This window comes from Penicillium waksmanii (genome assembly GCF_028829765.1).
Source record: "Penicillium waksmanii strain IBT 27052 chromosome Unknown utg000009l:1.0-4314994.0:1.0-4318279.0, whole genome shotgun sequence".
NCBI classification, from domain to species: Eukaryota; Fungi; Ascomycota; class Eurotiomycetes; order Eurotiales; family Aspergillaceae; genus Penicillium; species Penicillium waksmanii.
In genome coordinates, this window is record NW_026643255.1 from 2,741,771 (window position 1) to 2,755,867 (window position 14,097).

General features: G+C 49.9%; 7 protein-coding genes across 7 annotated transcripts; 2 read left to right on the forward strand and 5 right to left on the reverse strand.

Annotated features, from left to right (window-relative positions):
- Positions 1 to 369: 369 nt before the first annotated feature.
- Positions 370 to 1,432, reverse strand: echA (enoyl-CoA hydratase echA; the record flags this gene model as incomplete). The annotated part of the gene is made up of 4 exons (XM_057270583.1): positions 370 to 419; positions 495 to 1,040; positions 1,097 to 1,234; positions 1,288 to 1,432. 4 exons carry the CDS (start codon positions 1,430 to 1,432, stop codon positions 370 to 372), a joined length of 879 nt encoding a protein of 292 aa, XP_057117757.1.
- A 635-nt stretch (positions 1,433 to 2,067) lies between these two features.
- On the forward strand, positions 2,068 to 2,530 carry N7481_011365 (FG-GAP repeat domain-containing protein; the record flags this gene model as incomplete). Its single annotated transcript, XM_057270584.1, has 2 exons — positions 2,068 to 2,239; positions 2,289 to 2,530. The coding sequence occupies 2 exons, from the start codon at positions 2,068 to 2,070 to the stop codon at positions 2,528 to 2,530; spliced, it is 414 nt and encodes a 137-aa protein (XP_057117758.1).
- Positions 2,531 to 2,980: 450 nt separating this feature from the next.
- N7481_011366 (uncharacterized protein) lies at positions 2,981 to 4,880 on the reverse strand (the record flags this gene model as incomplete). The annotated part of the gene is made up of 4 exons (XM_057270585.1): positions 2,981 to 3,810; positions 4,092 to 4,388; positions 4,448 to 4,669; positions 4,718 to 4,880. 4 exons carry the CDS (start codon positions 4,878 to 4,880, stop codon positions 2,981 to 2,983), a joined length of 1,512 nt encoding a protein of 503 aa, XP_057117759.1.
- A 1,123-nt stretch (positions 4,881 to 6,003) lies between these two features.
- Positions 6,004 to 6,842, forward strand: N7481_011367 (Rer1 family protein; the record flags this gene model as incomplete). Its single annotated transcript, XM_057270586.1, has 3 exons — positions 6,004 to 6,072; positions 6,183 to 6,300; positions 6,460 to 6,842. 3 exons carry the CDS (start codon positions 6,004 to 6,006, stop codon positions 6,840 to 6,842), a joined length of 570 nt encoding a protein of 189 aa, XP_057117760.1.
- A 1,412-nt stretch (positions 6,843 to 8,254) lies between these two features.
- On the reverse strand, positions 8,255 to 11,235 carry N7481_011368 (uncharacterized protein; the record flags this gene model as incomplete). The annotated part of the gene is made up of 9 exons (XM_057270587.1): positions 8,255 to 8,408; positions 8,463 to 8,665; positions 8,723 to 8,861; positions 8,927 to 10,208; positions 10,258 to 10,332; positions 10,461 to 10,651; positions 10,722 to 10,738; positions 10,794 to 10,925; positions 10,993 to 11,235. The coding sequence occupies 9 exons, from the start codon at positions 11,233 to 11,235 to the stop codon at positions 8,255 to 8,257; spliced, it is 2,436 nt and encodes an 811-aa protein (XP_057117761.1).
- Positions 11,236 to 12,665: 1,430 nt separating this feature from the next.
- Positions 12,666 to 13,358, reverse strand: N7481_011369 (uncharacterized protein; the record flags this gene model as incomplete). The annotated part of the gene is made up of 1 exon (XM_057270588.1): positions 12,666 to 13,358. The coding sequence occupies one exon, from the start codon at positions 13,356 to 13,358 to the stop codon at positions 12,666 to 12,668; it is 693 nt and encodes a 230-aa protein (XP_057117762.1).
- Positions 13,359 to 13,640: 282 nt separating this feature from the next.
- N7481_011370 (uncharacterized protein) lies at positions 13,641 to 13,859 on the reverse strand (the record flags this gene model as incomplete). The annotated part of the gene is made up of 1 exon (XM_057270589.1): positions 13,641 to 13,859. The coding sequence occupies one exon, from the start codon at positions 13,857 to 13,859 to the stop codon at positions 13,641 to 13,643; it is 219 nt and encodes a 72-aa protein (XP_057117763.1).
- Positions 13,860 to 14,097: the final 238 nt, after the last annotated feature.

Below are 14,097 nucleotides of genomic sequence, written 5' to 3' on the forward strand. Positions count from 1 at the left end.
ATGTCGCGGGCGGTGAAGGAGGGCCCGATGAAGTATGAGTGAACTGCCTGACAATGGTGAGTTCCTTTAGAAGCTTACATTTTAAATTGGGGATAAATTTAGTTGTTTTTTCAATTTTATCATGGTATTCTGGTAGTTTCGGACTCTAAGTGTATGAAACAACGGGGGTTCCTACTATAACCTCAATTCTTGTTGCGAGGTCCACGGGTGTTGGTTGTAGAGGAATGCAAAGTGGATTCAATACAACTCGGTAATACTTATGCCGGATAGTAATTAGACATTCTAATGGAGTTTTCTCGTTGTAGTAGATATTTATTCTTTTGTTGTAATATCGCGCTCTCAAAATTCAGATGGAGAGTAACTAAGCATCTACTCGTTCGACCAGTCGGGCTTCTTCTTCTCTGCGAATGCAGTCATGCCTGTGAAATCTGTTAGAAATATTCCTTTTGAAGAACAATTGTCACGGCTCAAACCGAGTAGGTATAGATACTTACCGATCTTCTGGTCCTTGCTTCCAAACAAGGAGTGGAACAAACGACGCTCATACTCGACACCCTCACGCAGCGACAACTCTTGGCTCTTGTTGACGACCTCTTTACCAGCAATGACAGAGACACGGCCATAGCCGGCAATAGTCTCTGCGGTCTTGAGAGCAGTCGCCAGAAGCTCGTCCTTTCCACCGTCGATCACCTGAGCGGCGACACCCCACTCACCAGCTTCCTTGCCACTGAAGTTCTTGCCGGTGAGAATGAGCTCCATCGCCTTGCTCTTGCCAACAGCTCGGGTGAGACGCTGCGAGCCACCCGCGCCGGGAATGGTGCCCAGCTTGATCTCCGGTTGTCCGAAAGTCGCGTTCGCGGTGCAGTAAAGGATGTCACACATCAGCGCCAGCTCGCAGCCACCGCCGAGAGCATAGCCGGAGACAGCCGCGATGACGGGCTTGCGAATTGCGTTGGCAAGGTGAGACCAAGGAGCGATGAAGTTGTCGGAGTAGGCAGCGGCGAAGCTGAGGGGAGCCATTTCCTTGATGTCGGCGCCGGCTAGGATTTGTCAGTTAATGCTCCTCGAATGAACTATCGGGGCCTTTATTGCATACCAGCGAATGCCTTCTCACTTCCGGTGATGATAATTGCACCGATATCCTTGTCGTTATCGTACTTGCTCAGCGCATCGTTAAGCTCCTTGAACAGAGGACTGGACAGGGCATTCAGGGCCTTCGGTCGGTTCAGGGTGACTATCACGAGTAAGTCATTCTGTATGCAGAAACATGTGCTGGGAAGCTCCTACTGAGACCAACCCCGGGCTTCGGGGTCTCGGTGAGGATGTGCTCATAGCTCGGGCCAGAGGAATACGGGCGCACGCGAGCCAGGTAGGAGCTCAGAGGGATGGAGGTCCGAGAAGTAGCCAAGCGAGCACAGCGACGAGCAAACATGGCGATTGATTACAGCAATCACGAATCACGATTAAGGTAGGATTGACAGGTGGAAAGGAGAGGTCGTTGAACGGAGCCTATGATGTATGAACCTCCCCGCAACCGTGAAAGGGCCGAAGTTAACCGTCCCGAGGCCCATGTGGCTGAGTAAGCAAGTCTCCACTCTCGCTGAGGATGTATACATAGAATGAGAGATGTGAGGTGTGAGGTGAAGATGGTGTCAAAAAGGTAAAAACCAGGGTTGTTAAATAAAGTAAGACTTCACTATATTCCACGGTGCAAGAAGACTAACCATAATATAGTATATGAGGAGAATACTAACAAGAAAAGAAAGTTCGATCGAAGAATGCCGAAGATCCGAGCCTCGACCAAAGCTTCACCAAGAAGGATTTTCTCCGAGTAATATTATTATGATGATCTATATGACAGTCAGATCATCATCATTGGTTAGTTTATAACTAGATTACTCAAGGCTATCATCACGCTAGTTCTTCAGCTTCATCTATTTATAGAAGCAAGAATTGGAGCTTTTATATGGTACCTTCCAGACACAGACAACCTTCACTGTCGGAACTAATCCGTGGGGTGTGACAGTAAGTGATTTCAACGGAGATGGCTATCCTGATATTGTGGCTATGAATGTGGGTGACAATTCCGCAATTGTCTTGCTTGGAAACGGAGATGGTACCTTCCGGCCACAAGCTACTTACGCTGTAGGATCCTCACCATTTGCTGCAGCAGTTGGCGACTTCAATGGAGATGGCAATCTTGATTTCGCAACTGCGAATGAGTTTAGCAATACAGTGAGTGTTTTACTCGAGACTGGGTCTGGGATCTGGCCCATTTTATGTGGCAGTCAGTGACTTCAACAGAGACGGCTATCTCGATATTGTTGCTGTGAATCAACGTGACAGTACAGTTAGTGTTTTATATGGGATTGGATCAGGTAGCTTCCAGACACAGAGCGTCTTCGCTGTGGGGACCAATCCGAGGGGTGTTGCAGTGGGCGACTTCAATGGAGATGGCGCTCCCGATATAGTGACTGCCAATCCCAATGTCAATACTGTGAGCGTTTTGCTTGGGACTTGCGGCGTTTGAACAAGCAAGGGAGCGTGTCACACTGAATAACTGGCCTGTCATTCAGTATGGCGAAGATCCCGGGAGATAATAGCGACCAGAGGTTTTTAATATCAAGGTTTACTTATTTTTCTACTTATCCTCTAGTTGAACACGCCAGATATCCTGATGCCTCAAATTCCTTGACTTCAGTGGGAGATTAAGTAATAGTAGACAGGCTTATACATTATCCCAAGAAAAATGTTGGAAGAGGCATGGCGGGAGGTATTTCCAGTGGTTGAAAAAGCGACAGGCGTACATTTCAAGGTTGAAGCTTTCAGTTATATTCTACCCATTTTGAACCGTTTTCTAATCGTAATTTGCATAGAATTCTAGTTTCACCAGGATGTTTATAATTTATCATTATCATACATACGGTATTATATCTCATCTAGAATACACCAAATCCCTATAAAAAAGAGGAAATATCTTCTAAAAGAGAAAGAGAGTGGACATCACGGCTAGAACAATAGGCAGTGAAGTCAAACGTCCCATCTTCGACGCGCTGTTGAAAGCAGGAGCATTTGTAGTCACGGCCGATATCGTCCCCCCAGAGATCGTGCTCATAGTTGTAGCGTGCGTAGCCACCTGGACGGAGGCGTGGAATGTGACGCTCGGCTTTTGGGCCTTGGTCGACGGAGAGTGCGACACAGTGTAATCATTGTAGACATCAGCTGGCTGAGAGGTCTGAAGAGTCGCCTGGCCGGGTGAGACGATGCCAGTGGGGACTACCACGGGCTGCACCGAAGCTTGAATTCCCGTAGACTGAGCGACCTGTGCGGAATCAATCACGGTATCTGCGACCAGATATGTTGTTGTATAAGCAGGAACGGTCTTGGAAATGGTGTAAGTGCTTTCTTGGCCGGCAGGGCAATTGTGGACGGAAGGCGGGCAAGCAGTAATCACGTCAATCTCCGTGACATAAACGGTCGAGGTAGTCATATGCGAAAGAGGAATACTGGTCTCTGTGCCTTGGGCTGAAGGAAGACTGGTGGTCTGCGTAGTGACGTGCTGAGGGTTGGCAGTTTGGATCACACCTGTATCAGAATTGGTTGGTGTTGAGCCTGAAGCTTGGGTGGCCGTGGTTTTATCGTCCTCGGGACAGATTGTGGTAACATAGGTGATTGTTTCGGTGGTCAAGTATGTCGTCTGTTGGTTTGCAGGGCAATTGGTGACTGATGCAGCACAAGAAGTGATGGTATAGATTTCAGTTGTCGTGACGGTAGAGATGGTAGTAATTGGTGTGCCCCCGCTTGATTGGTCTGTGGGCTGGGTTAAAGAAGATGATCCAATTGGTGTCTCAGTTGTGATAGCGATCGCAGTTGAGCTGGCGGCGGGCTGTGTCACAGATGTGGCCTGGTCAGAAGGAGACTCCCCGGATGGAGCAGAAGAAACGGATGAGCTTGAGGAGGAGGAGGAGGAGGGAGGAAGAAGAAGAAGAAGAAGAAGAAGAAGAAGAAGAAGAAGAAGAAGAAGAAGAAGAAGAAGAAGAAGAAGAAGAAGAAGAAGAAGAAGAAGAAGAAGAAGAAGAAGAAGAAGTAACCCGCGAACTTGTCAACGGGGTCGATGAGACCAGGCTGGATGTGCTGCGAGAGGTCGTCGTCAACGAATGGATCAGCGGCGTCGACGAAAGGATTCCTGACGACGTCGTCGGTGATGTGGGCGGGCTCGAGTAAGGCGTCGAAGATGGAACCAGTGGGGTGGAGGACAATACCAGTGGGGTGGAGGACGATACCACTGGGACGGACGATACCATTGGGGTGGAAGATATCGCTGGGATGGAGGACGAAGTGACCGTAATCGATGGGGTCGGGGTCGGAATAGTCGTCGTGTAAATTACCTCCCCGGTCGATGTGACCAAGTCAGTCTCTGTGACCACCCAGGTAGACACGCAGGGACTGGCATCGGCAGCATAACGAGCTGCAGCTTGGTACCCTCCACCAGGCGTGATGGTCACATCACCCGAAAACATATAACAGGTCAAGCTACTGGGTTCGAAGACGGTCGCGGAACACGCAGGTTGGACAGCACACCCCGAAGCACAAGCCCGCAGTGAGAGACCTGAACCGATGGAAATGATGGTGCCCCCACTGTACGAGGCAGAGCAAGTCTCCTGCCATACTGCCCCATACGTGTTATAGTATCCATTGCTACAGGTGATCTGCATACCCACCGCCTCGGTGCAGCCCGCGATGGCAGATGAAGAGGTAACGACGGCAGTGGTGGGGAAGATGGTGGTAAAGGTGCTGGTGCTGATAATCTCCGTGGCGTTGGCCAAAGGAGCCAGCGCTGCCAGGGCAGGCAGAAGGAGTAGGTTTTCTCTCCGACCCATGTTGTTAATGGTAAAGACAGAATATCAATTGAAAGGAGTGTAAAGCGACAGGGCTTTGAGCAGTGAGGTTGTCCTTCCTTGATATTTAAGACCTACTATTCCCCTGCTCGCTAGGAAAGCCCATGTTATTGAGCATGTAGTTTATTTCAGTACCTGCAGCATGGCAATCCTTAGCGACGAACTGTTGGCGTGCCATCTAGATTCAAAAGAATCAATAGTGCCCTAAATGCCCCACAGCACGCGCCTTGGCCATTCGGCCATCGGAAGAACTAAGCACAGGGCCAGTTAAATCGTGGGGTTCAATCAAGATTTCAGGGAAAACAAAAGTGGAGCCCACCTTCCCCTCGGAGAGGCCGGTGTTCAATCAAAAACTTGACAGCGAGATGTCATTCAGAGACAAGAAGAGGGTAAAGAGAAAAGATTAGCGAACTTGCTCTGTCGTTCTCGAATACGAAAGGATCGGTACAGGAGAGGAGCTATCCACGATGGTATGCGTATAGATGCGGGTTACTTCCAGCCAATCAAACTAGGTTGGTACCTTGCATGGGCCGTGGTTGCCATGTGGTAGATGTTACCTACTCGTACCGTCGTACGAGTAGATTATGGGACCCAAATCAATCAATCTCTCCTGTTTCTTTGACAGCAATTTTTACATTTTGGGTACATCGATTTCGATGAGCGTGTTCTCCTCTTCAAATACTCTAATCGTCCTCAATATGACCTCTCGGGCAACTCAAATCTGTAATCTTGGACAATCGGAAACTACTGTATACACGTAAAACTAGGATACTTAAATACATTATCTGGATACTGGTGAATATGCTGAGACCGAGTTCACAAACATTTCGCTCGAGCCTCAATCTCGTGGCTGTGGCTGTGGCTATGTGGCTGGAGCGGATGATTATGTAAACTGACATGATTGAGGCTGTGCACATCACGTGACTTCCGGGGGCGTCATCTGCAATGTGATTGGCGGAGCGCCAAGGGACACTTTGCTCCTGTTTCGTTTTCCAGAACAAGCCACTGCATTCAGCACTGCGATCTGCGACTGCCTGGATATCTCTCGACTCTCGACTCTTTCTCCTTCATCCTCATCCTCACCTTCCCTCCTCACCCTCTCACCATGGATGTCCCGGAGCCCAATGAGTCGCCTTTCACGGCTGTTTCGGCCCACACCTCCAAACTGACCAGAGTAAGTGCTTTCCCCGTGAGGGGCCCCGGCCGCCGCAGTTCCTCCCATTCCTTGCACCGGCGCATCGGTTTGTTCCACCGGCCTGTTTCATGCTGACCCATTGGTTCTAGCACTATCAAGCCTACCTCGATGCCTCGACTCCCTACACCACATATCGCTGGGTTGGCTCCGGTGTTCTTCTCTTCATCTTCTTCCTGCGCATCGTCTTCGCGCAAGGATGGTACATCGGTACGTGTCGTCTCTCCAGTCCAATCGTCAATTGCAAGCAATTGCCACCCTCCAAAAGCAACCCGGATACGCAAGAAACAACGGAAATGCAATGGACGATGCGGCGAAATATTCCAAACAAATAAACAGAACAACAAACGCTAACAAATCCCCAAATAGTGGCTTACACCCTCGGAATCTACCTCCTCAACCTCTTCCTCGCCTTCCTCACCCCCAAATTCGACCCCTCCATGACCCAGGATGAAGGCCTGGAAGACGGCGATGCCGGCTCCCCCAGTCTACCCACCAAGCGTGACGAAGAGTTCCGTCCCTTCATTCGACGTCTGCCGGAGTTCAAGTTCTGGCACTCCGCCACCCGCGCCATCGCCATCGGCTTCGTGTGCAGCTGGTTCGCCATGTTCGATATCCCCGTCTTCTGGCCCGTCCTGGTGATCTACTGGATCCTTCTGTTCGTGTTGACTATGCGCCGCCAGATTCAGCATATGATCAAGTATCGCTATGTGCCTTTCTCCTTCGGCAAGACGCGCTACGGCCGCTCATGAACATGAACATCCCACCTCCTTTAAATCCACCATCTCTCCCTTTCACCAACCCTACAATGTCACTTTTTTATTTATGCTTGCTCCTTCTCTCTTAGTCCTACTATACAAGAGAGTGGGTAAGGCAGCGTGAGAGTTGCGAATGTCAATGTCAATGTGTGTATGTGTCTCGCACCAGCCATGGATAGATATGATTTCAGCGAAAAACAAAGCCAGAGATGGAGGCGTCGTCTGAGGAGCAAATTAACAGCCTTGTGATTGGATATTCTTTTTCCCTCCCCGGATTATTGCTCTCCGTTTAAATGATTTCTTCCTCTCTCTCCTCTTGGTTCCCCATCTCTGGCTGTGATTGTCCTGTTGTTTTAGAGGGCGCTTTTTTTCTTTCTTGTCTTCTTCATTTGTCCCTGTTTTCTTAAGCTTTTTCTATTCTTAACATTGGCTTCGACTGTGAAATATGATCAGATTTGGAGCTAGGTTTATGCTAGCTTTCAATATCTTGTTACGACCAACTTCTATAAGTGCTGAAGACCTCTCACATACATTGCGTAGGTAATGCAGTAGGGGGACTCTCTCGATACAGGATCATATAACATTAGCCTTAATCCCGAGGCCTTTGCAATGTTGCTGTATTGATATGGAACTAGGCATCGCGAACTCCCATGGCATCATGTTACCTGATCTCAGCCTCCAAACACCCACACCTACTTCGTAGCCATCTTAGCCATAGCTTCCTCCTCTTTGTCAACGTCAACGACAAATATGACTGATACGTATCATACTTTTCTGCTCGAATCTAGGCTAATTCATGAAGTCATCACCACATCCAGAGTTCCAACTCAACCTTCAATCGGTTACAACCTGATCTGACAAAACGGAGCCACACTCCTCCAGCAGCACACTTTTATGCGAGCGCGCCACCTGGGCACGAGTGTCGGCGCTCGTTGTTGGGGTTCTGCTACTGGGTCCTCACTAATCTTGCACCTTTGCTTCGAGCGCCTACCGTGTCTCTGATCAGTCCACCTTCTCTTCTCCAGATATAGGCGGTGACCACTTCTTAGGCTGTCTTGTGAATCAAGACCAGTGACTCCAGAGCCAGCCTTTCGACTGGAAGCCGCTTCAATAAAGAATAATATCCAACCTTGGAAGGCTACTGGAAATTTTTCAAATTCTAGTGCTGTTCAATTATAAGCAGGTGGTATTCAACATACTATCCAATTTGTCGTATCAACACCGCACAACCCAGTATATACACCAAACACCCCATTAATCATAGCATATGTGTCATAAAATAAAGCCGCACGCGACCGTCAGAGAAACCTTCTAGGTAGGCAAGAGGAGTCATGAAAAAGAAAAAGGTATCTAAAGGATATAGGAGAAGGAAAAGGGAGGGGGGGGATGGGGGAGCCGGGGCGTCTTCAAAGTTGCAAGTCTTCCACGCTAGTCGATCTCTTCGCCTTCGCCGCGATGGCACTATCGGGAAGTGACAGGGAAGAAATTGTTCTCCCAGAACCGGGGCGGATAATGCCTTCGTTTTTGGTACAGATCCAGGTGGAAGCGTACATGTTAACGCTGATTTGATGAGTTAGTTCGAGTTTGAAGATCATGGAGTTGAATAGAAATTACCGGTCGATGCAAGTGCCTGGGAAACGAGCTCCCACCCGACGGGCTGTGAACCCGTTGTCTTCGAAGTGTTTGATGTACCAAGGGTCGATGCTAGCGGAGCGGAGTAGGATCCGGCCTCCCTTCTTCAGGGCGTGGTTGAGACGGCGGGCTTGAGCGGCGGCGGCGTCCTCGGCGGGATCGAACCAATCCATTGAATCCATGACCTGAATTAGATTAGTATATGTGAGGTTTGATTCAAGGTAGATATTTCTTGGACTTACCACGGCAATCGTCAATGTGCCGGGTGTGATACGGTTGATAACCTCGTTGATCTCATCGGTGTGAATACGGAGCCCATCAAAAGCACCAGGCGTAGAGAGCTTGACATGTGCTTGGGGTGACAGGTATGTAGGGTGGCATCTGGAAACAAATTAGTACCAACTTCTCATACATCTCCAAGGTGGATGTTCATGATATTGACTGACCGTCGCGAGAATTTACCCTGCACGCACAGGTAGTAGAAGTAGTTGTCATTGCTGATCATCGTGTCCTTGACCACTGGGTCGAGGGTATTCACCACATATTCCCAAATGGATTGGCCACTGATGTCCTTTCCTTGCTTCATGTCCGATGTCAACCCATTGCGACGGAAGAAATCGTCGACGATCATGTTGCGCTGGTTGCGAGGCACACCGGCTGCCTTCCAGGCAAACCATTCGGTACTCACGATAGCCCAGTTCAATGGCTTACTGAGAAGGACCCGGCGGATGCGCGGCCAAATAACACGCTGCTCCTCTAAGCTTTGAGCCTCGCACATCTTAGTCACCTCACCCTGGAGCCCAAAGATATTGAACAGCCATCGTGCCATGCGAATAGCATGACGGGAGCCACCAGTCTCGTAGAGACCATATCCAGAAGTGGAAGTAAAGACATGGGTGTGTTCCAACCAGTACTGGAAAGCCTGACTTGAGAGGTGAGGGCTCAGTTTGGAAATGAGTAGCTCGCGGAACTGTGAATGCTTGCCCTCGCCAAAAATCTTCCACATATCACGATGACCCAGTGCGCTGTAACTGGCCACCTTCAGCTCAAGTAGATGGTTTTGGTTCGGGTTTAGATCAACAGCATGAACACGACGAGGGTTCTTTTGAAGGTAGTCCAAGATATTGTCTCCGGCACTTGTGATGGCCAAGATCACATCATCCGGGCCGATGTTCAGCAGTCGGTGATCCACTCGGGGATCTTCCCAAGTGAAAGCGTAGATATATTCATTTTGGAACTGCGTGTGCTTAGGGAGCATGTCGTTGTAGTGAATCCGATAGTGGTGGTTTTGGTAGAAAGAGCACGGGAGAGGCAGGTTGGCGCTGAGGTTGATCACAGCAGATTCGTAGGCCTTGGATCGAACCTCGCTCGTGCTCTTCTGAGCGGCCTTATCCATCTCAGTTTGGTGGTTGGCGGGGTGTAGATAGGGAGATTCGGTGAATGAAGCATCCAACTTTTCGATGGTGGCTTGGCTGGATCGAGTAGAGGCGAACTCCTTGGGGCAACCGACAAATATATAGTAGGGAATACCACCCAAGAGGTAGTTGCGCTCACTGGCCGAGATCACGGTTCCAAACTTGTACTCGAGATAGTCACGGCGAGCAGCCTCCAGGTTGACTCGGTCAAAGTCAAACCACGCACGCCAGAAGACTCGACCAAGCCAGTTAACGTGTCGGTTGAATGCTCCACCAATATAATTGCGGGAAGATACGTCGACGATACTTTGCACTATCCAAGTGTGAGCGGCTATTTTAAAATACCTCTGGTAGCTACTTACCATAGAAGTCGCAGACTCCGAGCAAGCCCGTTGGCTTCAAGCGCGAGGTTAGGGAATCGACGACACTGTAGTAGTCTAAAAAGTGATATTAGTATGAGTATCTCGAATTAATCCCTCAAGCAGTTGAAATCTCACCTGGAATCATAGAAAGACTATAGCTCATGGTAATCATGTCCGCTCGATCCGTTGCAGCCTCAGTGGACTGGGGTCGACCTGCCTCTCTGGAAGACGGAAAGATCGCGCATCCTGGCACAGAACAGTGACATTTTTCCATCCCAGGCGCTGAAAACGCTGGCGGGCAACCTCACAAAGAGATGGCGAAAGGTCGACGAGGTAAACGTGGTCGAAGAACCTCTCCACTGGGACGAAGGCGGACATGGCTTCAATGTTGTAGCTGTGGATGAAAAGTTAGTATTTGCCGATGCTTGACTAAATTCATGGGGCTAATTTCATATGTGACTCACCCAGTACCACCGCCAATCTGTCAACTCTGTCAGCTTTATCCTGAGGAATATGCCGGTTTTCAAAATACTTACATCCACCCATACAGCCTTCCCGGACTTGATTTCCTTGCTCTCAACTTTATGCTTCAATTGCGCCGCAATGAGACCCAGCATATCTTCGCGGCCACGAAGAAGGCGACGTCGAGTAGCATCGTAGACGCTGGCCTAAAATAGAACATGCAAAACGGGTTATTTTTTGCGCGGCACTCGCTGTATACTCCTTGGTACGCACCTGAGTTTTGTAAAAGCTCTCAAGTGCATCTTGTTGATCCCCCGCCTGGCTATCGTGAGGCTTCAGGAAACTGGCCCAAATGAACTTGAAGTAAGTGAAGGCACCATGGTTGAGGTCAATCTTGACTGGTTGGAAGGAGACGAAGAGAACCAGCGCGACCAAGGCGAAGACTAGGAAGGCCGCCCCGGCGATGTAGACGTGTAGCCAGTCCATTGAGGGACTTGTCAGGAAATCGGCAAACATTTCTTTTTTCAAAGAGGAGAATGGAGGGGGGGGGGAGGAGGAGGAGGGGAAGGCACGAGGGGATTGATATTTCATATACCACCACCACCACCACCACCATAGCCAGAGCACATGGTCATACTTCCAGAGAGTCCAGTACTACTGCATGGCACGTTTGATAGGACATTTGCATAGAGCCCACAGGTGGCACTCCATTGCGGGTGGAGGGCAGCAGCTTGCATCAGGCCCTATCAGGGCAACACATGGGTGGGGGAGGTTGCGATAGTAGGAGGCGTGACAATGGGCAAGACTTGTACATGGAACTTGTATGTATAGGCAAATTAGTATGGGGGGGGGCGAAGTACCCAAGACATGGGATCAGATAGTTTCCCTTTTATCTCCACCTCCACTCTACAGTAGATCACGAAAACAGTTTTAATGGAGCATCTCCGAGTACGGAGTACAGAGTGCATACAGAGTAACGAAGTAGGGACCAACTTTAAGGGCATTTGGCTTCGGGCCTGCATTAGTGGCAATGTGGGCCACTCACAGGCATCAGGGCCGCCCGTGGGGGGGGTTAACTGCTTGCTGATTGGCAACCCCGATGGTCCCCCCAGCGGGCCTATCAGGAAGACGATCGACGGCACATTGGAGCTCCCCCGGGTTTTAATGGGATCGAGGATTATTTCAGTCTCCAACTGATCGACCCGATGCGGTTGAGCCACCCAGATACGAGTAGTAAGTACACTCGCCATCCTCTGTACCCTACCCTCCACAAAAGTCACGATATTGGATGATCAAATGATATTCGTAACGATAGTAATGATCACATTCACACCTATCGTTGGCTCCGAATTAGTTCGCGACAATCTGCACATTCCTAAATCTCCCTCCACCATCTTGCCCACCAGTCCTGCCATGCCTTGTTCGAAATCGTTGTCCAGGCTGGAACCAGGGCTGGTGGCAATGCTGTCTTTGTAGCCTACTAGGTATTGCTGGTCTCCACTTCTTCCTCTTCATAATTTGTAGGGGGGACTGCCGCCGTAACCGTCAAAATCCCACCAGAGTGATAACTTAAGCTCAAGCGATACCATCTGTTCGATTCCACTGGCCAGGGGGCTAGGTTGGAACCCAATTGTTTCGAGTTGGTGCCTTCCTGCGTGATTGTCATCCTGCCCGCGGAGGTCCCTAGTGTGCTAAGGGTGAAAGTAAATCCTTGCAATAGATTGACATGAGGGGCGCCCGATGCAGACACATGGGCCATCAATCCAACCTTCCCAGAGGGAGTTGTAATCATCCCATCTCTAGTGATTGTGTACTGCGTCCATCCCGTCGACCCAGTCACTGCAATGGCATGTTGGTCTCCGACGGGTGCAAACACATACTCGCTGCCGGAAATAGACCAGTCCTCTCCGAAGTTAATCCAACCAGACTGGCCATCGACTGCGAAATCAGACTGGTAGGGCAGGACACCGATGAAGGCCTCCCCAGTTCGTTCGGAGCATTTGGTCGTGCTCCATTCGCTCGCGGGAGCAGTCAATCGTACCTTGCCATTGGGCCGTACGAGCAAATTGGGGCTGTAGTTGGAGTTGCAAGTCGGATATCCCGCGCGGACATTCCAAGGAGCTGGAGACCATCTCCATTGCCCTCGGCCATGCTGGCCATTGGTGAAGATGGCACGATGGGTTTTGGGAGACCTGGGACTCGTTACCGATCGGGTATACCGATTGACTGGAAAGTATCAACTGTTTTGCTGTCGGTTCCCAAACTATGAATGGACTTGATGCCGGGAAGAGGCCGTCGGTTGTGGAAACAGCGTCTCCCATATCGGATGAAACCCAGTTGGATCCGTTGCTGGACATCTTCACGTAGATCTGGCAATCTGCGGTGACACAGTATTCATAGGCCAAAATGTACTCGCCATTTTCCATCCTCGACACAGTGGCCATGCCCGGCCGATCATGAATATTGGAACTAGCCAAAGCGAATTCGATCCTACCCCATGAGTCACCCCCATCGTCAGATATGACCGTCACTAACGCCTGGCTCCAGTAAGAACGTTCATCAGAGAAAATTGCGACAAGCTGTCCAGATAAAGGAAAGGTTCCCAGATCCCTTTGGAGAATGAACCACTGCGTTGCCATTCTTCTCCCGGACTCCACGTTTGTCCATGGTCGAGAGAACGCCACAGGTGATAGGAAACGTAGCTTAAATCGGAAGCAACAAGAACTCCGACCAGAATCAAAGTTCCTTCGGGATATTGACCAAGGCATCGTGGAAATTCGAAGAGAAAGGGCTGCCAAAACCGCGTGCAGGGATGTTCTGGACCGGATTGCGGATCAGTGATAGTTGTCAATGTTGTCCAAGTATTCCCTTCATCGTCGCTTTCACGAATGATGAAGCTGCCCGGGAGGCCGTTTGGCTCATCACTGTCCTTGCCTTTTTGTGTACCAGTGCTCCCATGTCGCAAGCAGTTTGCCATTACGATCACCAGCGTGTTGGAGTTTAATCATGCGGGCGTAGACGTTGGCTTCGTTGAACCAGGGCGGATTCCACAGAAATGAACCGCCAGAGTCGGCGGACACGGACACGAAGGAAGGAGCTGCGATGAGGACTTGCGCCACGAGAAGCCATAGATGAACCATCCTGGAAATGTCAGCCAGAGTCAGTTCTTATTGTCCAAGCCCTAGTAATAAGTATTCGCCACAGGAGGAATCCTATATCTTACTTCCAGATACTGTCGAGTTCAGTTTGCGGGTGCAGTTAATGTCACGATGATCGACGGAGCGTCAATTTGCCCGGTGGCTGCTGTACAAACGGGGAGGGCAGGAGGAGGGGGGGTTCACTTGAAGCTCACAAACCAGGAAGGAGCCCCATTGTGAA